Here is a 23,506-nt window from a genome sequence, read left to right on the forward strand (position 1 = left end):
ATAGCTTTTAATATTGACTGATAGTGATAGGGAGTTGGAAAAATTTTAATCATCAATGAGATAAAAGTTCAACGATTTTATATTTTCTAATTTTCTACTATAAAATTCACATTAAAAAATTAATCAAACATTTTTTGCTGATTTTATTTAAATAATTAATTCAAAAATGAAAGCTGTGATTGATGCATCAAATCCAATAAGTCTGAATTGAGACGACAAATGTGATTATTTTACAGCAAAATAGCTGTTTCAAATAAAAATCAGAGCAGGTGAATAATTCATCCGACAACTACATTTTTACTTTTCCTCCAAAGTTTGTACGCTCGAGTAACCTAATAAATATTAATTCTCGGCTCGACTTCAAATGCACCGATCGCCGCGCGTCTCTTTCTTTCTTTCTCTTTCCGCGCAGCAAAAAGGGACAATCAAGTCATTGTAATGCGCAGGCCGAGCAGCGAATCGAAAAATAAAAGAAAGAGAAGAACACAGCAGTGAATTAATACATCATCAGATAAGAGCATATCGAGAAAGTATTACAGTTAGCAGGACTAATTACACATGTAGCGACGGCAATAATGACTAAGATAATTGTCGGCGGTGGTGTGTGTGTGCGCGCGAGTGAGCGCTGCTGGTGAAAATATAATTTGGAAAGAAGAGATGATATTATGGAGAAGAAGCAGAAAGTCTCGCTTCGTTTGACTACCGGGTTAAGTTTCGACCGCAGTGGCCCCCTTTTAAGCCTAGATTTAGGCAAGCGTTGTTCAATTACTAGTCTCAAAATTAGTTGGCTGATTTTTGCTTGGTGATCTCGGTGGAAAAAAAAGGTGAGCAGTTGAGAGTTAAATTACCGGTGGTGAATGAAAAACTTTCTTTCTTAATGATGGCAAAAACAAATAAAAACGGCCAAAATGTCTTAGGTAAAAAAATTGTTACAGCGATTGCAAGAGGCACTTTTAGATTGTAAATATGAGAAATTTAATATAAAAGAAAATTAGATTCTTTGGTTCATTATGTTCAATGCATCTGATATCTTAATATTTTTTAGCTTTTTATATAAAATACAATATAAAATTTTTACTAATTTATAATATGTTGTTATTATTTTAACTTGTTAAATTACTTTAATTATTTCTTAAAATTTTTATTTTAATAAACTTTTTAATAAAAATTATATTATAATTTTGTTTTTAATAAAAACATAAGAAAAATTTAAATTTATAAACAGTTTTAACAAATTCTTTATAAAACTTCGTTCGGTTTTTTAATTTACTAATTTATTACCTAGGATCTCGCAGACCGTGACCGAAACTGGTAGAACCATTTGTTTTGCGATTAAAAACGTAATTTACATCTTTAAAATAAACCACAAAAGTTTGAGAAACTATTTAGTCAGGCAGGATTAAATAAGCTTTTTGCAGTTAATGCTATTTCAGTTTTTTTTCCAAAGACTGAATTTCATTGCCTTTCAAGTCCGTCCCGTTAACTTCAATTACAACAGCAGTATCCGTCTTTAATAAGCCATTTATCGCACCTAATAAAAATCCTGGCAGCAATTTTCAAATTCATATCGTTCAATTCGCCTCAGAGCGCATTGTTTACAGGATTATGTGTTTACAGCTCAACAATTAGCGCTTTGAGGAAGAGAAAAGGACATTTAATCTCTCCTCGTATATGCAAATGCGCGCTTCTCGATAAAAGAAGAACCGCTCATGGGGAGAAGAACATATATTTAATTACACGCACGCCGCCTTATTATTTCCATAGCAGGGACAGAGCGAGCTATTGCGGAATTTTCACCTTTGCCGAGGTGAAAGAAAAATGCTTTCTTGGCACAGCCCTTGTGGGTAATTAATGGGATTCCTCAAGTCAGTCACTTCGGTTGCAACATTTTATGGAGACACCAGACAGTACAGGATTGCATCTTCTCTCTCATTCTGCATACATTAAGGGAGAATTAATGGTTTTTTAGGATTAAACACGGCTTAAGGTAGATTTATAAATTTTGCCCGCGAGACGCGAGCAGGAAAGATTAAGTTGTTTGTTAATTCATTTAAATATCCTGCCAGGAGTGTTATTAACAAGGAGCGTGCGCTTAAGTGAGAATTTTAATCCGTCGATGCTCATCTGTGGTAAATTAAAATAAATTTGCATTGCGTTGAATTTCGCCTTAGCTCTGGAATCCAAGCCATCTGAGCGTGAACAGAATGCAAAGGAAAACATTATGCACTGAAATTCTTTTTCACACAGGATTGGGTCAATTTAAAAAATGAATAAAATAAAAATTAATAATTTAATAATAATAAGAAATTTTTTCAATTGCATTTGGCTAAAAACTAGTGAAAATTCAATTTTTTTAATAGTAATCCAACTACGAAAATTCAATTGTAGTTAATCAAAAAATTGATTTATATTCTTAGTTTTAACACTCGTTTAATTTAATTAAAAGTCAATAATATGATAATTATGCTCTACTTTCATCCCCCAATACTTATTATAACATTATTATTAATTAATATTTTACCAATTGTAACATCACATCAAATTGCCTATATTTAATTTTTTGAAAATAATTAATGTAAATAACACCCCAACAAGAAAAAATATTAGTTCCCACGTGAGGTTTTTTTAAATTTTATAATAAATATTTTAAAATATTAATATTTAAATAAGTATTAACTTTAATTTAAAAAAAAAATATATGATGCGTTATTAAAAAAAATTGTTATTTATTTTAAAACATAATTATACGTAAAATTTTAACGATGTAAATTTAAAATTTTGTAAAAAAAAAATTCATATAGTAAATCTAGAAACCTCCTGTTCTATTTTTTTTTTTTTTTTTGCTTTGGTTTGCCTTATTTGAAGCCTTCATCTGATATATTTGCAAATTGCAGAGGTCCACTTACATAGCTGATGAGCAGTCGCGGTTTCTTTTTGATACGTTAAACAAACGCTGGGCTGTCAATGGAAGAATGCAAAATTCGCCTCGGCGAAATTGATTAAAAACAGCGGTCGGGCGATTGTTCTATATAGTCCAATAACTTTGCTCTCCGCACGTCAAACAACAAAGTGCTGACGATCTTTTGCACCTCCGTCTCCGCTTTCTTTCAGCACCGGCAGCTCCATTAATATTTGAATTGATAACTTTTATGTGGATTAAATTGCCATTTGGAGAGTAGATTACATATACAGAGAGCCGAGGCGCGAACAAGCGGAATCGCTGCATCATCCTCGCAGATAATATAACAGCTCTTCTCGCGCGCTTCGCATTAAAATTTTATCTCGCGGCCAACTTGAGCTATAGAGAGAAACTGCTTTTCAAACTGCCTAACCTGCATGCAAAGGTCTCTTTATCGCGCATATTTGAACGACACATGTATTAGTCGGACAATAAATCATAAAATATAATATTAGATAAAAATGCTACTTCAGAAACATTAGAAATTTCAAACTAATTCATGAAGAAGACGTTCAAATTAATTGTTAATGTTAATAAAAAATACTTTTCTGATTTAAATTTGGGAACAATTTTTGCAGGGTTAAAGAAATTTCATTTTAATGATATTTTTTATTAATTGAAAAAGTTTCAATTTAAACGGATTTTATTAAACATTTGTTCCCAAAATTAATGGATGTTGTTTAACTAAGAAGGACCACAGAGCTCCACTTTCCGTCGCTGACCCGCCTCAAACCATCGAGAGAGTAATTTAACGCTCGAATCTAGATCAACGGAGTGCAACGTGGGCCACCGCCGTGCGCTCGGGCGATTTTTATAAGCGCCGCAGAGAATCAATCAGCAACATAACTGCGCGCCCTTGGTGAAATAAAACGAGAGAAAGAACGACACACTGACTGCGATTGTGAGAGAAATTCCGGCAACAAAGGCAAAATGTAGCGTTATGTAATATGGTAATGTATTATTGGCGAGGTGCTGCTGCACGTCCCTCGGCGCCGAGGCGTAATGAAAAACGAATTCCGCCAAATTACCCATCTCTCTTGCACCGGCGAGTACTGCCGCTGCTCCAGGCCAATTCATGTGTGCAGATCTCTCAAGTGTAACTCGCGAGAGAGAAATATGCGCGTAAAAAGAAATAATAAAAAGAGCACGGTTGCTTGATCTCTACTTTATGAACGTTTTCAAAAATCCAAAAAAGGTGTAATATTCAGAGAGGCGCAGAGAGTACGATTTTCAGCAATTAATTAATATTGCAAATTAGAAAATTTGCAAAAATTAAATCATGCACAGCGGTTTTCAGCTGTATTATAACCAATCAAGCTAAAGCATATATATGCAATTTTAGTATTTTGTAGTATTTTAGTTTAATTTATGTGATTTTATTTTCAATGAAATGTATCTAGTTTAATTAGATTTTAAAATAAAACACTCACTTAGCTAAACAAATAATTCAATGTTCAGTTGCAGCTGAGTTGCAGTTTTTTTCTGTGAATTGATTAAAATTTAGAAGGAAAGTAAGCTTATTTTTAAAGTTGGACTTCAGAAAACAACGGTTTGTTAATACAATATTTATAAATTGGTTGTTTTATTTTTAACCAATCTGCAAACAAGTGGGTTGCACTTTACAACATTACATAGTCTGTAATTCTATGTTGTAAATAAAAATAAAAAAATTAATAAAACTGAATAATACCATTTTATTAATTAGTAACAAAATTTAAAAAATAATTAAATTAAAATGATAATATTATATCTAAAATTTAAAAAAAAAATTGAATATAGTGTTGCATGAAGCAATGAAAATAAAACCAGTTTCAGTTTTTTTTTATGAAATTTCTCTGTTTAGCATTGAATTTAAATATTTTTATCAAAGTCACCTAATTTCGTGCAATGTATTAATTTTTAACATCCTGTCCGTATTATGAAATTTCGAAGTTTGTGCCTCTCTACGCTCCACGGGCAGTTTCATTACAAGCAAGTGTGCTTAAATTGCGTACGCGGCAGCATAATTTTCCGCCGGCCACTTACTGACAACCAGTTTCTCCGCGCACAAAGGACATTTAAATTACGTGTGTAACTTAAATAGCCAGGCTGTGGACAACATTTCAACGTCCTATCAACCCGGCCGGCCTTCCCTAAAAACGCTTCGCGCACAGAGACGTTCTCGTCCTCGGAAAAGCATAATATGCTGCGCGTTCGCATTACAATGCTAATGGCACGTCAAAAGCTATTGGCTGCTGAGTTGAATAATATCAGGCAGTCCAGCCAATAATGAGGTGATCGTGGGCATTGTCTGTGCAACGAGAGGCCGCAAAAATCAATGAATCATCATTAACGACTGAAATCGACGCAATTAAATGCAATAGTTTCGGCTGAAAGGCTCAAATAAATTTGTTTTAACGATTAGATGTGTCACAAAGTAATGATGAAATAAACTCGGTGATTCTCATGAACCTCTTTTGTTAATGGTTTATAGATTAAATAGGGTTTTTATTTATAGAAATTGATGTACCAAATTATTTCAATAATTGTTTTGAATACACATTAAATTTATTTTTAATAAAATACGAGTTGGAAAAAATTAGTAATAATAATAATGTAAAAATGGCATTCAATAGTGAATTGAAATAAAAAAAATAAACATAATGCAGTTAATTGAGCTATTTTTTTAATAAATTACTTGAATTAAAATATTAATAAAACGTAAAAAAAAAAAGGTAAATTTCCTACGCAAATAGTAAAATTATTGCGCCGGAGAGCGTCGAATTGATCATCAAACAGAATGAATTGCAAATTGAATCCGCACGCAGCTGCGGGCAGCATGAAATTTTTATTGTCTGAACTAATGGACGGCGGATATAACAATAATTAGTTATTCAGGCTGACGGGTGTGCACAAAAAACAACAGCCCGCAGTTTGGTTCTCGCGATTGAATCCTCTCGGCAGCACCCGCCGCTTTAATTATATTCTAATTGGAATGCCGTGGTGTTTGCTTGGCCCCTTTTCCGTTCGTGCCCTTTCACTGACGTCTCGATTCATCTTCATTTCACTACTCGATCATCGCATGCACTTCACTTTTGCTGCCGAAACTTTGCTCGCGCTAATTAATTCGCTCCTTTCTTTTAATTCCGCGCTCTGAATCTCTCGCGTTTTGCTATGCAGATTGAGGCATACATAATTCGCACGATCACCTGTGCGTTCTGTGAGAAAGAGTTTATAACAAATTAAGCAAGTAAGCCGGTGATTATCGCAACTGTTAATCTTTAGCAATGATCAAGGGCACCAAATCGAGCTCTCAGAAAAAACTACATGATTAGAGCCAGAGTTTTATTTGGATTCATTTATAAATTCCAAAGAGTGCAATTATTATTTTTATGTTATTTGTTACTTTAAATAAAAGTAAATTTTAATTTTATTTAAAGCCTCTTAATTAAAACAAGGCATTTTATAATATGCGCGGTTGCAATATATAACAAAAAAATTAAAATTAAATAATTTTAAGTAAATTTATTTGAAAAAAAAGACGATTGTTAATAAAATAGTATGAGTTTTGATATAATTTTATTAATAAACTTATAAAATTTTGTATATTTTAATTGTTTATATTTCAACATTTAAGTCCTGAGGTTTTGTAACGAAGGTTATTTTTACTAACGATTGATTCATATTTCATATTTAAATTATAAAGAATTCATTTAGTATTTTGCTAGCAACTTAACTCCTGTGCGGTGGCGCTGTGAACAAACCTGGGAAATTTCCAATGTTTTTCATTCTTGATTGTGAGCAATGCGATATTTTTTTTATTTTTAGATATGTTTGTGCAGGTAGATTAAATTCATTCAAGTGACCACAAAAAGCTCATTGCGTCGGAGTTTCTTCTTATTGTCGGGCAAAAAGTAAACACAAAGTTTTTTCCCAACCGTCGGCGAGATCGGGAACGCGAAATGAGCGCATTCAGAACGTCATTAAATTATAACATAGCCTTATTGGGCGCTCGCAAGAAAAAAAGCGCTACATTGAGACGGAAAAAAATCAAATCTTGCTTCCATCTTGGCGCATCGAAATAATATGTTTATAAAAAATAATAATAATAATAAACGAGTTTCTTTTCTCATCATTTCTTCTAAATTCTACATGGAAGTTAAAACAAAAACCGGCGTCAGACGCACTCAGAGCGAACAATTAGAAGAAGGTAACTCAATAAAAATCGTCTCGCACAGACCAACACGCTTGTTTTAACTGTTCCTCAATTACGGCGCCGGCGGAGCGGTGATTATTACACACACCGCGGCTCCTCTACATGCACCGCGTGTACTCGGTACATAACATGCATCTCAAATCCGAGGATTCCATATAAAAATTAATTGCTATCAAGCACAAACAATAAACCGCGTGGATGAATAATTCACCATGTTTTTGCGATGAAAACAAAACAATCGATTGGAAAAATCGAGATGCATTAAAATTCCATCGGCAAACCGATTTGCAGGGATAAAAAAAATGATTATAAATCACCTCGTCATAACGAGATGCAGGTTTTTGCGAGGGTTGATTGACAGATAAGCGGCGGCTTGTAATTTTAATTAAGTCCGTGTGCGCACCGTGTCTGTCTTATGTGCTTACTTAGCGTGCGATATCCATCTGGTCTAGCCATTATTTATTTCGCTTTATAGTGTGGTGCGCCTGCGAAAAGCTGCAGGCCGTAACTGCATATAAATATCGTATGTGGAGGATGAACATTCGCTTACCGTTTCAGAAACGAGGAAGAAGACACGCTCCGACGGGAAACGCGCAGAAAAATCTGCCCTGACGTGAATTTCGAGTCGTCGGCCGGTAACACCATTTATAGGCCCGGCGCCGATTTGCATCTCATTGAAAGTCGATTGGTGATAGAGAAAGAAGAAGAAAACGATCAAGTGATTTAACATGTTTTGCTGCTTTCAATTGGCAGCAAAAGTTTACTTATGGAAAGTGTCCTTTTCAAAAGAAATTGCACAACAAATGAATCTTTTAAATTATTTAGAAAAAAAAATTGAACAAATAAATTTAAATTTATTTCTAGAAAGGATAAATTGAAATTAGATTATCAATTCTTAATAAGACAAAACACACATTTTTGTATAATTAATTGCATCAAATTTCAGAATTAAGCACTTTAAAAGTTATACTGACTTTCTTTGAGAAAAGAAAATGATAAAATATTATTAATTTCGTTTTTATTAAAAATATTTGCAAGAAAAACTAGATTCTACGTTTGAAAGTGCGCAAATAATTAATATTTATTTTTTGCGGACACAAATTAGCAGATAATTTACGTTTCAGAGGTAAATGATAAATTTTAGGACATATTTACAAAACTCTCTCATATTTTCTAACATTATCAAGCACAATTTTGATAGCAATAACATAATTATAGACAGATTTCATTTTCATCGTTGGTTTTCTTTTTTTTCTTGCCAATTCAGCGTTCGTTAGCACCGCATTAAATCGGCGAAAGTCACGCATCTTGCCAACGCATGATTATCATTTAATTAATGATTTTCTCTCGCCAGCTCACACGCTGCGAAATCCAGAGAGCAAAATTCGGCATAATTGAGAATGTGGCGAATAATATAATATGGTGCTCCATGCACGCGAAATTAAAATACCGTTCACGGCACGCTGAGCCTGATGAAGTTAATAACCACCACCGGCTCGAGACAAAAAGAACTCGTCAAGCAAAAAATCTGGCTCGTCAGCTGATTCCCAGCATGCATGGCTAGTTTGCTTCGAAATTGAATTAGCGGCTCGAATGCAAAGCCATCGACTCGTAATGAATCCAGTTTTTGGTCGCTTAAATATTAATATTCTCAAAAAAAAAAAAAAATATTATCCAAAATTTTGGATATTTATATTTATTTATGATGTAATCATTTGATTTCATATTTTTACAGCAGTTTTGCCCAAATATAAATTAAAATTGATAAATTGCAGTAAATCTGCGCAAGCAAATTTCGAATTTTAATATTTAAATAAAATAAATCAATATAATTATTTGCATCAATTTATTTCGATATCCTTCCTTCACATCAACAGAGTCGAAAAATAATATAAAATGCAAGCTTAAACCAAAACATTCGCAATTCGATTCATCAATTGAGAAATGCTGAGAATCCGACGCGCGGTCGCCGATCAGGAAAATTCAATTTGTGGAGCGATGTTAATCGCTGGGGTATTGGTTACAAATAATTCCGTCAAACGTGGAAGAATCTCATCTCTGCGCGTATCTCCGCGGCAGATCTTTCGTTCGCAAAAGGGGATTTACCTGTGCGCGCGCGAGAGAGAGAGAGAGAGAGAGAGAGAGAGAGAGAGAGAGAGAGAGAGAGAGAGAGAGAGAGAGAGAGAGAGAGAGAGAGAGAGAGAGAGAGAGAGAGAGAGAGAGAGAGAGAGAGAGAGAGAGAGAGAGAGACGCGGAATATTAGCCGCATTGTTCGCCGCTATCGCTAATTGTCTTTGTCCCGAGACATAAACTTGCATGGGTTAACTTGCTTGCTCGTGGATATAAAAACATCTCGTCGCGCTCGAGGAAAAAAGGGAAGAGAGAAATGCGCTAAAATAGGAAGTTGAACCGGTTGGGGCTGCGAGCCGAACGCACTTCTTGCCAGGCTAATGTAATTTGCCCGCTGCATAGGCAGTTAATCCTTTTAACTTTGGTGAACGCTCTTTTGAAATATTGTAAGTAAGATATTTTATTTTTAACAATCTTGTTTAGATTCTTTAGTTCAACAATAAAATTTATTAAAAGCTATTTAACTTTTTATTTTCTTTGATTGGTTTAAAAGAAAATTAAAAAAAAAATTAAACTAAAACAAATCCCATATCCTTCACCTTCAAAATTGTCTCCTGGAGTGTTTATTTGTGTATTAAAAATTACATAAATTTTACATTAAATAAAAGTATTTAATTTCTTTAATATTTACATTATTTTAAACTTATACATAAATATTTAATTGTTTATACGAAATCTTATTTAGTTTTTTTTTTTTATTTAAAATACATTTTTTTTCAATTTAATATTTTTATAATTATTTTTTATTTTGAAAACGTAATCAACCTGTGTCCTGCAGCTCTTAATTTTCAATTTTGTTGCCTTCTTATTGGCCAAAAATGTTTTCAAAATGATTTAACGATTGAATATTCTAACTAAAATTGAAAATCTTAATTAACATGAAACATGGAACTGCTACGAATTAATTAAAAGCTCAAATTTATATTGATTTGTATTGATTTATACCAAAATTTTATATTTTTTCCTTTATTGACTAGCAGAGATTGAAGTCTTACTGTTCATTATAAATATTAAATTTAAACTAAATTTATGAATAAAGACATTTCACTTTTCATATTCCATCGAACTATCTGCGAAATTTCAGGCGATCTACTTATTAATCCGGTAAATTTGGAGCGAGAAGATGGGACACATTAATGCACCTTTCCGTCGTGATCCAAATTCCGTCTCTCATAATGATCTGTGTTGCCTGACAATACCGCATGGTCGCAGCTGGGAGTTCGATTAATCATTTCCAGCCCAGCGGTGAGAAAGTTTGCCTTGGCGTGTTTGTTATATTTGTGGTCGCCTCTGCTCTCTCATCAGGTTCAATACGCTCTCGTTTTTATTCCTATTGAAATTAATGTATCAAAAAATCTCAACTGACAACCTGTGTGACCGTCGCGTGAAAAAATCTCTGCGCCAAGTAAGAGTTTGCGATTCATATATATAAATGATTTCCCTCCGAAAGAGGAAATAATACGACACATCAAATGTGTGTTTTTTTTTCTTTCGTTCTCACTGTGATGCATGATGTGTCGTTGGCACCGTAATGGCGGCACACAAATGACGAGCAGGGCAATGTGATGATTATTGCCGTGGTTGCAGCAAGAAAGAGAGCGTTTTGAAAAATACTCGGAAAAGACCTGCCGAAGCAAAAACCTTTCTTTGCTGATGATATTAATTACATCAGCAGCCGGCGCCGCCGCCGTTTTGTAACAATGATGCGGCGACGTGGAAAACGGTACAAGATCACATTCTTTCTTTCCGCCACTTTTCCGCCGAACATGGTTTTTTACAACGATCTAAAATGAAATTTTTTACTCCCGAGATAATTACGGAGTAATTTGAGTGCAAAAAATTCCACGATGGCTCGCTCAAATTACCGGTTAAAAGTAAGATCAGCTCAGGGTTCTCACTTTTATTTTCATCATGCACAAATAATAGCTCGCGTTTGGGTATGTAAACAAATTTAAATTCCCAATATGGTCGGTTGTCGGTCGGCCGCGCACTTTTGCTTGAAAATTATTATAATTTAGCTTCGTGCCGGAAAGTATTAAAAAGGCTTGTAATCGCAACAATGCAAAAAGCGACGCACGAATAGGAATTTTCTCAGAAGAATCATAAAGGAAAATCGGTCTAAACAGCACTCAGGGTGATTTGTCGTTTTCATTTTCTCTCGCGCAGTTCAAAAGTGCACGTCAAACCATGTTGTAAGCTCCCCTTAATCCGCACCGCGCGAACTCAAAGTCTCGCTAAGCTTTGATTTTATTTTTTTGTTCCAGTTATTTGGACGATGGCTCCAAGATGGCTGAAGCTGCTGATTTTTATCGCAATGTGTGCTCCGGCCATGTCAGGGACGCCGCCGACCAAAAGTCGCCAAGGTGAAGGTGAGTAAAAAATGAGAAAAAAGTAAGGTAGTGCAGAGGAGGCGGCGTGAGAAAATGCGCAAATGGTTCTGCCGGCTTAATTTGATTTGTCATTCGCAAATCTGTAAGCCGGTTTAATGCTCATGGCGTCTGACAATGAGATCAGTTCCGTGTTCTCGGACAATTGAATTTCACAGGGTCTTGCCCAACAGGACACGGAATTTCTCATCCAAATATTTTGAATATTTCTTATTCACGCTTGAAAATAATTTGGTGGGAAATTTTTGTTAAATTCTCGATTTTCACTTCCCTGTTATTTTTACTGGAATATCAGTATAGTTAAAGATCCTCTCCGGTCAAGCGTATTGCTCTCTATTCTGAAAAATTGCTAAATTTCGAGTATATCTTGTGAAAACACTATTTGAAAATTCCAAACCGTTGCGTCTCAATCAAAAGAAAACCTAAATACGAGTGATTCACGCGAAAAACGTGTGAGAATTGAGTAGCCAATCAGATCCATCAGTTTTGTCAAAAAACTGAAGGATTTGGTCACATTGGCGCTGCGATCGCTGATTTTGCCACTAATGCCCCACAGCGATGCAGAAAACTTGGCAAAATCAGCGATCGCAGCGCCAATGTGACCAAATTCTGTAGTTTTAGGAACAAACAAATGGATCTGATTGGCTACTCAATTCTCACACGTTTTTCGCGCGAATCACTTGTATTTAGGTTTTCTTTTGATTGAGACGCCACGGTTTGGAATTTTCAAATAGTGTTTTCACAAGATATACTCGAAATTTAGCAATCTTTCAGAATAAAGATCAATAAAAACGACCGGAGTGGATCTTTAAGACATACTATTTTTTTAAGCAATTAGCGGTAGGAATTTTTTCGCCATTGATAAATGCATGTGGGTCATTGTGTTTGGCGACAAGAGACTTGCGCGGTGATATGCAAATGACGGCGCAATTAGAGGAGAGGAACACACGCATCGCACACGCAGCAGCTCTTTTAATTCTTTCGCTCCGATGCAAAGACAACAATAGCAAACGAAACAGCATTATTTACATTTTAAATATTCTTTTTCCCGGGTCGCCTTCTGCGAAATGAGTTGGAGAGAAACGACCTCTGCATGCAGCGAACGAGACAGGGCAGAGAAAAAGAAAGATCGAGCGTCTGCCCAGAGAGATGAGTCGCTCATTAGAAGAGAGAATTTTCGCCTTATTAATAAACATGCGATGTCGTCGTCCAGTGCGGTCGTTACGGACCTCATAACCTTCCTATAAAAGTGCATAACTTTATTAGCAATTTAAAAAAAATGCATTTCTGAATATGCAAGTTATTTATTTTTCATCCTTATCTAGAAAGGAGAGGAAGTGCATTTTTTTTATTTAATTAAAACATATATAATTCACTTTGAAGTGCAAGAAAGGTTTTGAGAAGAAAATAATTTTCACAATGGTTTTGTTCCGAACATTCCTGAGTGCGAATAAATTTCTTTCTTTACGGCCATCATCTGTCAAAGTGGCGTTATTTGCGGTATATATGGCTTTCGTGTGTGGTGCTATTTTTTTTTTGCATTCTCTCGGGCGCCGCCGATAAATAATCGGCACAAAGCGGAGCACCATTTTCTCAGTCGGTATCGCTTATTGAAGATCCCGCTACCACGCTACACCTCACGTTTATTGCACACCCTCGAGCCTTTCCACGTGCGTCTGCATGACAAAGACCTAAAATTATGCTGCTCTCTCTCTCTCGCACCTCCGATAATTCGTAATTCGCCCGCCAAAGGAGATTCCGTTCTCGAAAGTGAGGTTGTAAATCACGCCTGTAATGAGTTTAATTTTGTTTTTCCTTTTCGTGTGTTCGCAAACGCCCGAGCGAGTCATAAATTTTCCGATTATTTGTGTGTGCAGGAGTTTGACGACCTCTTCAAAGGCACCGGCTTATATAACGACCCTCAAGGATGTTTCGGATTTTTGCTGCTTTTCCCTTTAGTGACGTTTCTTCGCCGCAAAAGCGTAAATTTCGAGCATTTTATAGAGTTTGCGCGTGGATTTTAATCGCTTGTAAAATAATTAACACGCAACGTGCTACGAAACCCTCAATTAACGATCAGTCGACCTGAATTGCATGAAAACACCGAGCTACAAATCTTTCTGCGCGCCGAGATTGAATCGCAGTAAATTGCCGTGGACTAAATTGTGCCTTTATTAATGTTTAATCATTCTCGTTACACATCACTGTGTTTGAATTGAAGCTAACAGCGATATTATTAATTATAACGCATTTTATCAATTTAATAGCACTTCATTACTGAAATACTTTTCCCCTAAAAAATGTGATCTTTCCAACAAGTTCCTCCTTAATTTTATATTTTTGTAAAATCAATCAAAATTTTAGAAAAATGTATACATAAATCTGGTTAAAATTCTAAACCATAAGGCAGTGAAAAATAGTAAAAAAAAAAAAAATTAAAAAGAAGCTTGTAATTAAGATTCAACAAAAAATATAATTTTCTGTATAGGTTCTTGAAGTAGTTGTTGTGGAACCTTTTGGCACTCGAGGTGGTCATATTTGTTGAAATAAAATCCGGCTTCCTCGGTGGAAATGAGCAACTTTATTGTTTCTGCATGGTACAGAAAATCCCTGCTCTACTAGTTGCGTTTCATCTTCCGACGAGAAAAGAGCTCATGAATTAGGGTTGCAACCCGCAACGGAAACTAGTAGAGCAGGGATTTTCTGTACCATGCAGAAACAATAAAGTTGCTCATCTCCCCCGAGGAAGCCGGATTTTATTTCAACAAATAATATAATATTTTCTTCAAAAGTTAAAGGAAATTAATGCAAATGGATTGCATGTAAAATGTTTGAAATATTTTTTAATTTACTGTACTTAATAATTAATAAGTCTGATAAAAATGATTTTCATCATAATTTTTATTATTACTTTAGTTTATAAAATATATTTTAATATTGATTTTAAATTATTTTTAGTAATTTTATTAGTTGTTATCAAATTATATTATTGTTAGCAATTTTCTTTGGTTTAAATATTTTGTTAAAATATATAAATAAATTAGTAAATGTGATTGTTGTATTGTACAGAATATTTATAAAAATTTTAAAGGTTCTCTAGGTTACCATGTATTTATTTGATTTTATGTTCAATTGATGCATCATATTGTTTACTTTAAAAAAAATTTGTGTTATATTATGAGAAAAAACGTATTTTTGACAAAAACGGCACCATTAACTAGCAATAATTTTGCTAAAACTTCCGAGATCAAAAAGACACCCTCCGCTGCCTCGGTTGACAAGTTTTGTTTTTATCACAAGTGTTGCTACAAGTTATTTTGTTTAACTAAAATTATATTATTGATCCGTTGAAAGTTGAATAATTTAAACCAAAAATACTGACCATGAATTAATATTAAAAAAAAATTAATAATAATAAACGCTTGCAACTATTTGAAGCTTTTAAGTTTTTAGTTGAAGATACCTTGAGGCTGAAAAACGAGTCGGAGGAAAGGAAACCTATAAAGAGACGGCGGGAAAAAAATACACATAAAATAATTGGTATATAACTTTACTGTCGCGCAATGAGCATCTGTCAGGTATCTCAAAAAAGAAGCACAGAACCGCAATAACTCTGAACCATAAAACGTACGAAATGATTCAAGTATATGTGCAAAGAACATGCTGACAGCAAAATATAATTCAAGTGTGAGATACCAGCTCGAGAATAAATGACTGTATTTGGCGTTGCCGATGACGGCGAGCAAACCACCTTTTATGGCAATTTGATTGCTTCTCGATAAAAATGTAAAGCCACGAAAAGCAGATCTAAGCAGTTGTCTTGCTCCTAAAAACGCGTGTCATAGAAAACAAAAGTTATAAGTTTTAAAACAAATACGGCGAGTGAAAGTCAAATCGGTGGAAAAGTGAATCTTTTGCTTCAAAGACGTAACAATGCGTCATTATTCTGGACAGGTTCAATTAAATTAATTTGAGCATTGTTCGGCAGCAATGTGATCGCTGAGCGTGGCGAGAGGCTTTTAGGTCTTTGTTTGTAACCGCGGCGCTCCTTCCTCCTTTGATCGCAAAGACTCCATTAAAAACTCTTATTTGTAATTAAAAAAAGAGCGACAGCAGGTTGGTGCACTCACAATTAGCAGGAAAATATCAATTAGGATTCCAAATTAATGCAGTCTGTTTATTCATTGCATTTTTTGTATCATTAAAATCTGAGAAAGTCTCTTTTAAAAAACAAGACAAACTGTAGATAAAAGAAGAGCGAATTTCATGAATGGCCGAGCCTCGAAGAAAAGTGAAAAGTCTCTATCCTGCCAGACAATGTCACGGCCAGGTACCACTCGCGGTGTCACCTGAGGTCGTAAACGCCTGCGGAGTTAAGCACCGTGTCACCCTTCGCAGGTGTGCAAAATCGCGCGGTTCACGGCTCTCGAGAGGAGACAATAATAATGGTCAACCGTATAGACAACACCTGTTCTCGCGTTGGTGAAAACTATTATTCACTTTTTACTTGGTAAACAATGGCGATAAATTTTTTGAACTTCCGAGCATAATCATGTGTGTGAGGAAATTTTGCCTGTAAACATAAAATATATCCGTTTTAATAATAAAGAGAAGACTTTTATAAAATGAGATCAAAATTAGTTCTTGAATGATTAATAATAAAAATTAATTATATTAGTGCCTTTATGTTCCAATTATTTCAAAAATTCTAAGAAAACTTCATCCTAGCCGATGAACCGAAAATAATTGGCACAAAATAACTACGGCTGTTATTTTGGGCAGCAGAGATTAATCGCGCTGCCAATTTTCCGTCAACGCAGCTTCCTAGAAGCGCAGTCACATTATTGGCCCAGTCAGTCAGTGTGCTCTGGGAAAATCTGCCACGGCGGAACATCTCGATCACCGGTGTATTTGCAGCCGGCGGCAGATGCGGCGTCAATTACAGTCGATGCAGGGATAAATTCAATCAAACTGTTCATGGACCTGAAATCCGATGGAATTCAATGGAAAATTTCCACCTCTTTCCTGCTACCTTATTTTTTTGCCCGTGCAGAAATTATAATATTTGCTAATTATTGTTGCAGCGTTTCAAATTACTCCAAAGGCGTGCACGGTGAACAATGTGCCCGGCGTGTGCATGTTCGTGTGGCAGTGCATCCACCACCAAGGCAAGCACCTGGGCATGTGCATGGACGCCTTCATGTTTGGTTCTTGCTGCCAACTTCCGCCCAACTCAACAGTGCCAACGGTGGCCTCCGAGCCCCAAATCGCAGGCTCGGAGGCGGTCAGTGCCTACCTCAGCTCAAACAGGCCCCAGTAGTAAGTTACATTCTTCTCCCTACCATAACTGTTAATTAATTTTAAAAGTAAATTATTTTTAATGATAAAATCATTTATTTTGTTTCCTGTTTTCACTTTATTATATTTATAAAAAAAATTAAAAAATGCGCTTAAAAATTACAAAAATAAAATAAATAATTTCCTTTAATAATTGTATATTAAATTTAAGATTATTTAAAATATTTTTAAAGTTTTTTTGCTATTTAATGTGTATTTAAGTTGATTTATTATTTATTCACTATTTATTTAATTAAATTAAAATTTAAATTGATTTAAAAAAAATTTAACTATGATAATTATAAATTTATTTAGGAATGTTATTATATATAATTTATGTAGTTATATTTATTGAGTATGTATCAATCAATGATCGTCTCAAATGTACGCGGTATTTCGCAATTTCTTTGTGTATTTCGTTTTTCCGCGAATTTAACAATAATAACTATTAAAGAATTTAAATCTTTTACTCCAACCATATAAAATCATGATCCACCCAATTCCTTGAAAATTTTTTGCATAACAAGGAAAAGCTACTTGAAAATGTTTTCTTTTAATTTTCAAGCAGAGATTTTCAGCATCCGCAAAAGTAAACAACTGCGCCGTGTTGCAGCAAAAAGCAGATGGTTTGATTGAAATTACAGCGAGCGGTTTCTTTTTGCAAGTAGTATTATATTTTGCTCACAATGGGCGCAACAAGCCGGAGAGAATCGCGAGAAGAGGCGCGCATTTGCATTTGACGGATTGAAAGGCGAGGAATAATAAATAATGAAATAAATAGCAGCGGGTGTTTTGTATGTGTCGACAGACGATTCGTGATTTGCTAATCAAACTGCGGCTGTTTATCTCGCATACGAAAGAAAGATGGAACAGAATGAGATGTGCAATTTGTCTCTCTCGTCTGAGGAAATCGGAGGCGCCGACGGCGCAGGTTGATTTTATCCGTATTGAAATTGAAACAGTTATTTAACGACACAGCCTGCTTGTTTGCTCTCGGACGCCGCTTTTGTATTACTTACATTCATTGTCCGCTCCACAGCTGAAATTATGCTGATAATGGCGGAAAATTGCTTCACCGCAAGCCGCTTCATTTGCTTTTTACCTCCAACTGCAGCTATTACGAATTTCTTATTAACTTGCTCTATTTATTCAAATCATAGCAACAAAAACCGGCAAGTCAGATAGATTTTTTCATAACAAAAAAAAGCTTTAAAAATTGAAGCACGCTTAATTAACTTATATAAAACCATTTTACTTAATAATTAGTTAAAAGAGCACGTTTAAAAAAGGCAGCGCCAGTGCAGCAAGAAAACATTGAATTCTGTAATATTTTTTTCCAAATTTCTGGGGTTTCTTTCTTTTTCGGTTATTATTATTATCGATTATTTATTAATATTAAATAAATAATAATAAGTATGAAATAAATATTAAAAAATTACAATCTTTTTTTTTAATTTAAAATTATTTAGGTTGCAGTTAGATTAATTAATGCCGGCGCACTTTGTCTTGAAATCTTGATTGAGAGAAAATGTGTACAAACAAGGCTGATTGATAACGATTATACAGATGGGGATTTTTTTATAGGAAGCGTCCTGGGATCAGTTTCATTAGGTTCACATATTTGAGGAGGATGAAATAATAATCATACACGCGCGCGCGCTGTAATATGTTGGACAAAAAACACACAAAAGCCCAGTGGCATGTGAAAGTTGCTAGATTTCAGAATGGGAGACGCGAGATCTTTTGTAGGAGCCGTTACAAACGTATTATTGGAACATATCAATCATGTTTTCATCATCGCTTACTTACGGCCGAATGAAAAAAGAAGTATGTCACTTCGGCGCGATCCTAATTACACGCGCAAGAATGAGCCAATCTCGTCAAAACACCTCTCTTCATCCTCTGCACCGCATTATTTGATTGCACTTTATTATTCCACAAGGCGGTCTCGGCACGGGAAAAATTAAACGGACACGAGTTGAACTCGGGGCTGGCCAAATGTCAACTGCTTTTCATGAACCTGATCTCGTTTTTGATAAGATCTCTGCCGAGGCCGACGGTTTTGAAATCTTGCCATTTTTGCTCGCTTTTGTGTCACACAATTTGTAACGTCAAGAATTTCAATGTGATACTCCTGTGAGAACCTGCTTTCTTTCCTCCTTCTTAAACAAATTGTATTTTTTTTTCTATTTTAGTTTTTTCTATTGTTGCAGTTCGCGGCCTGGCACCAAGAGGCCATCGTTCACCAAGTACTCCACCACAACTACACCGACCCCTGTCACCCGATTCCCAGCAGACATCAACAGCGAAAATTTAATTGTCGACTACTCGCCGGCGGATGACAAAATTTACGCTCCTCTTACCACCAAGTACCCTTCGTACTCGACCACCACAAAAGACAAAGTTAACACCTTCAGCATCACCAGCTTGCCCGAGCCAACACAGCCAGCTTTCGTCACGAGACCTAAGCCATCCACGTGGTCGGCGCCTTTTCGGCCAAGACCTCCAGACCTAATTCAAGGTACAAATATAATATATTTTAGGATATTGTTTTTCCTTAAACAATGAACCACTCACAAAAATCCATAAAGGAAAAGCCGACTTAACATTCAAATCACCGTGAATCAACCGTCGATCAAGAAATTCTACCACAAATTAGTTTAAAAAAAAAACGCAAAATTATAGATTAATTCTGAAATGAAATATAAAACGAGTGATAAAATTTAATAAATATGTTAATTATTTTAGGTTCCATCTTTGGACAGAGGCCCCTGAACTCCCTGAAGCCCCAACCGTACGGGACCAAAAAGCCTTTCAAGCCCACCACAGCCTTAACAACTAAAATCCCTCCATCAACCACAACCTCAACAACAACGACCACGACAACTACAACCACTACGACGACAACCACCACAAGACCAGTAGTTCGGCCAACAAGACCGGCAATTCAGTCCTCCTCATTTGTGTCCACCACCCAGACACAGCCGCCGTCGACGACGGTCTTGTTAACCACCACAACTAACAAGCTGAACACTACAAAAGCACCGGCTCGGCCTAGAAAAGGTATAAACGCGGAAAAGAATTTCGTGTTCAGTTCACTAAAGTCGCTTAATTTTGTAATTAAAATTTTAAACGCCTCGATAGTATATATTGCCATACTACTCAATTTCGGACAGTTTAATGTCGGATAGACCATTTTCGGATATAATAAAATCGGATCAAATATTTTCGGAGAAAATTTTGAAAAAATTCGGACAAAAAATCTTCGGACACATTATTTTCGGACACTTTCTTTTTCCGGATTCGAACAAAATTATTTCGGACACATTATGGGCCCCCGATTTTCATAATTTCCTTTGAACTTTCTTATAGTTATTTTAAAATTTTTATTTATTTAGTAATTGTTATTTACAAATTATATTTTTGAAGATTTTTAATATGTTGTATTATTTTTAGAGTGTGGTGTACCTCCATTAATTCCTCCTCGGCCAGAAATGCGGATCGTAGGTGGCAAGTCGTCCGATTTCGGCCGTTGGCCCTGGCAGGTAACGTCAAAAACAGGCCAAAATTGATAGGACAAAATGAAACCGGTCTTTATTTTCGCAGGTCTCGGTTCGGAGGACGTCCTTTTTCGGCTTTTCGAGCACGCACAGGTGCGGCGGTGCGGTGATCAACGAAAACTGGATCGCCACTGCGGGCCATTGCGTGGATGAGTATGAACACTTTCCTAATTGTCTCGCAAATTTATTTGTCTGGGTGGCCGCCGTACCACTCGTTCCGCTCGTCGCCCGGGCGCAAAGAACAATAGCGATAAAATCAGCGGCGAACAATGGCCTTTATTTCCCTGATGCGTCCCAATAAACTAGAAATAAGAAAGTGATTGTTTTGCCGGCCAAAATTAACGACCAACAAATTGTCTGTGATTGCAGTCTGCTGACGTCGCAGATTAGAATCCGAGTCGGCGAGTACGACTTTTCGTCGTCCGGAGAGCCGTTTGCCCATGAGGAGCGCGGCGTTATCAAGAAAGCTGTCCATCCCAAGTGAGTAGTTTTTATTATTTGTTTTTTTGTTTTTAAGAGATCAATACATTATTTCAATTTCCAGGTACAACTTTTTCACTTATGAGTATGACTTGGCCTTGGTGCAGCTCGACAGGCCCCTTGAATTTGCGCCGCACATAGCGCCTATTTGCCTGCCAGCGTCAGACGACTTGCTGGTTGGTGAGACGGCCACTGTCACCGGCTGGGGTAGACTCAGCGAGGGAGGAACTTTGCCCTCTGTTTTGCAAGAGGTAAACAAAAATGAGAGCAACGCCTTTTTTAAACTTATTTTATTACGTATTTTTCTAGATAAATTATTGCAGTTCTAATTTTTTTGATTAATATTTTTCAGGTTTCTGTGCCTATAGTGAGCAATGAAAAGTGCAAATCCATGTTCCTGCGAGCCGGCAGACACGAGCACATCCCAGAAATCTTCCTCTGCGCTGGCTACGAGAATGGAGGCCGAGACTCTTGTCAGGTATGACATGCGTATGCAACTTGCTTGACTTAGAAGTTTGGCAGGTTGCAGGATAAGAACTAGTTTTTAAAAAGTAAACCACAAAATAATTAGTTTATTATTAAAAAAAATTAAAGTATATTGTGTTTATATTTTTAATTTATTAAATAAGTCATATATAATGTATTTATTTTATATACTTCTTTTAATTAAATTTAAAATAAAAATATTTTAATATTTTTGTACCGTCTTCTGTTGAAATGGATTAATGCTATGAATTACAAATTTAAAAAAATTAAATCTTTTAATATTACTAATTGAAAACGAGTGCCCTGCATATTGTATATTGTGAGGTGAAAACCTATTATTACATTGGAAGATTCGTAGCATCTAATTCACCACTAAATTATTGACAAAAAATTTATATAAATGATCAATTATTTTAATTCTAAAAAATTTGCTCATGCAGGGTGACTCTGGTGGTCCTCTTCAAGTTAAGGGTAAGGACGGACACTACTTCCTGGCCGGCATCATCAGCTGGGGCATCGGGTGTGCAGAGAACAACTTGCCCGGCGTTTGCACCAGGATATCCAAATTCGTTGACTGGATAATGGAGCAAGTAACTCAGTCGTGATTTAAGATGTGACCAGACGTTCAAGTGAGACAGCAACTCACAAATCTACCCGACTGTGAATCAATCAACCACATGAAATATTGTTAATTCCACTTGTGCGAAAGGGCAGTTCCGTGTTTGCCATCAGTGCAGGACCCAGATTAAGGAGCCTCCTTTTCAGCAAGTGGACATTTGAATTTTACGAGTTGCAAAAAGAAGCTGCAGAGAGGAAAGTGCTATTCATGTACATATCTATATAGAGCCTCATTTTAAGTGTCACTGTGATAAAGAACCTTTTTTAAAAGATGTTGTATTCGACGCAAGTGAGTGTGAATGTGTCAACGTTGTTGGACATTTTTATTCCTACAGCCTGTGTCAGTTGATTTTTATGTGTATAGAATTTTTTAAATGTCAGCAAAGAAGAAAGAGTCTTAATATATTTTGCTACTTTCTTTTGCAAATGAGACTTATCAACATCCTAAAAACCAATTTGTGTTTGTATTGTATACAGATTTCAATTATAATTCAATTAAAATAAATAATATATGTCAATGAAAAATAATGGAGAGTTATATTTTTAAGCAAATAAGCTCACATACCTGATACATATGCAACCGTCCAACGTCATTTGTACGCCACGTTGCATACCTATCTTTCAAACAGCAGGTGTATAAAGATAAGTAGAAATAATTCTAATGTCACGCTGTATAAACTTATTGGCTGATGTGCTCGTGGTAACCCATCTGCCGTTAATCAGTTGTTACTACAGAGACGTAGGAGGTGCAAATCACCTTGAAGAGGTTGAAGGTTGAGGTCACGTGCTTGTGTGTAGGTAGGCATTGTTATTTATCTCTGGAGATCGACCGTCAAACAACGGGAGATGAACTTCTGACAAGATTACAAATTTGAAAGATTTACATTCAATGAGAGCGCAAAGAGACAGCCAGGGGCTTTCCAGCAAATAGAGGATGCGAAAGAAACAGCAGAGAAAAAGACGTAACGGTTAATTTATCCCAAAAAAGCGCTTATTGTTGTTTGCAAATGTCAGCGGAGCGTAATCTTACTTGGAATGAGTCGTTTTTACAATTCATCGCTCCCGAAAGCTGGCAAGGAAATTGCAATTAGTTTAGACTAAAATAAAGAGATGTTGAAAATTTTAATTATTTTATACTCTTATCGATCATATTACAACTGTTAATGTAGTAAAAAAAAACTGCAACCGGTTTCTATAAATTTTTATTATTATTTTGTGAATCTGCCTTGGTGAGGTTTAATTATAACTAAATCGCTCCGTGTACTCCGGAAGAACTGTAAAGTGAGGCACAATGAGGAGCGCGCTGGACAAACGCCACGCGGCGCTGGCCGGCGCTTGGTGTGGATTAAAAGTA

General features: G+C 35.7%; 1 protein-coding gene across 2 annotated transcripts in view; it reads left to right on the forward strand.

Moving 5' to 3' along the window:
* Window positions 1–22,671, forward strand: part of LOC132195159 (serine proteinase stubble) — a 29,114-nt gene extending 6,443 nt beyond the window's left edge. Inside the window, exons 2-11 of one of the 2 annotated variants that reach the window (XM_059616969.1) lie at window positions 11,549–11,653; window positions 16,756–16,990; window positions 19,222–19,529; window positions 19,757–20,071; window positions 20,465–20,553; window positions 20,615–20,721; window positions 20,938–21,048; window positions 21,113–21,299; window positions 21,401–21,526; window positions 21,975–22,671. In XM_059616969.1, coding sequence (XP_059472952.1) covers window positions 11,560–11,653; window positions 16,756–16,990; window positions 19,222–19,529; window positions 19,757–20,071; window positions 20,465–20,553; window positions 20,615–20,721; window positions 20,938–21,048; window positions 21,113–21,299; window positions 21,401–21,526; window positions 21,975–22,139 — 1,737 coding nt within the window. In that variant the 5' untranslated portion in view covers window positions 11,549–11,559 and the 3' untranslated portion in view covers window positions 22,140–22,671. The remainder of the gene's footprint in view (window positions 1–11,548; window positions 11,654–16,755; window positions 16,991–19,221; window positions 19,530–19,756; window positions 20,072–20,464; window positions 20,554–20,614; window positions 20,722–20,937; window positions 21,049–21,112; window positions 21,300–21,400; window positions 21,527–21,974) is intronic. The other variant, XM_059616970.1, reaches the window with a different exon arrangement.
* Window positions 22,672–23,506: the final 835 nt, after the last annotated feature.

The sequence above is a fragment of the Neocloeon triangulifer genome, unplaced genomic scaffold (genome assembly GCF_031216515.1).
Source record: "Neocloeon triangulifer isolate White Clay Creek 2 clone unplaced genomic scaffold, ASM3121651v1 ptg000009l, whole genome shotgun sequence".
In the NCBI taxonomy this organism is placed as follows: domain Eukaryota; kingdom Metazoa; phylum Arthropoda; class Insecta; order Ephemeroptera; family Baetidae; genus Neocloeon; species Neocloeon triangulifer.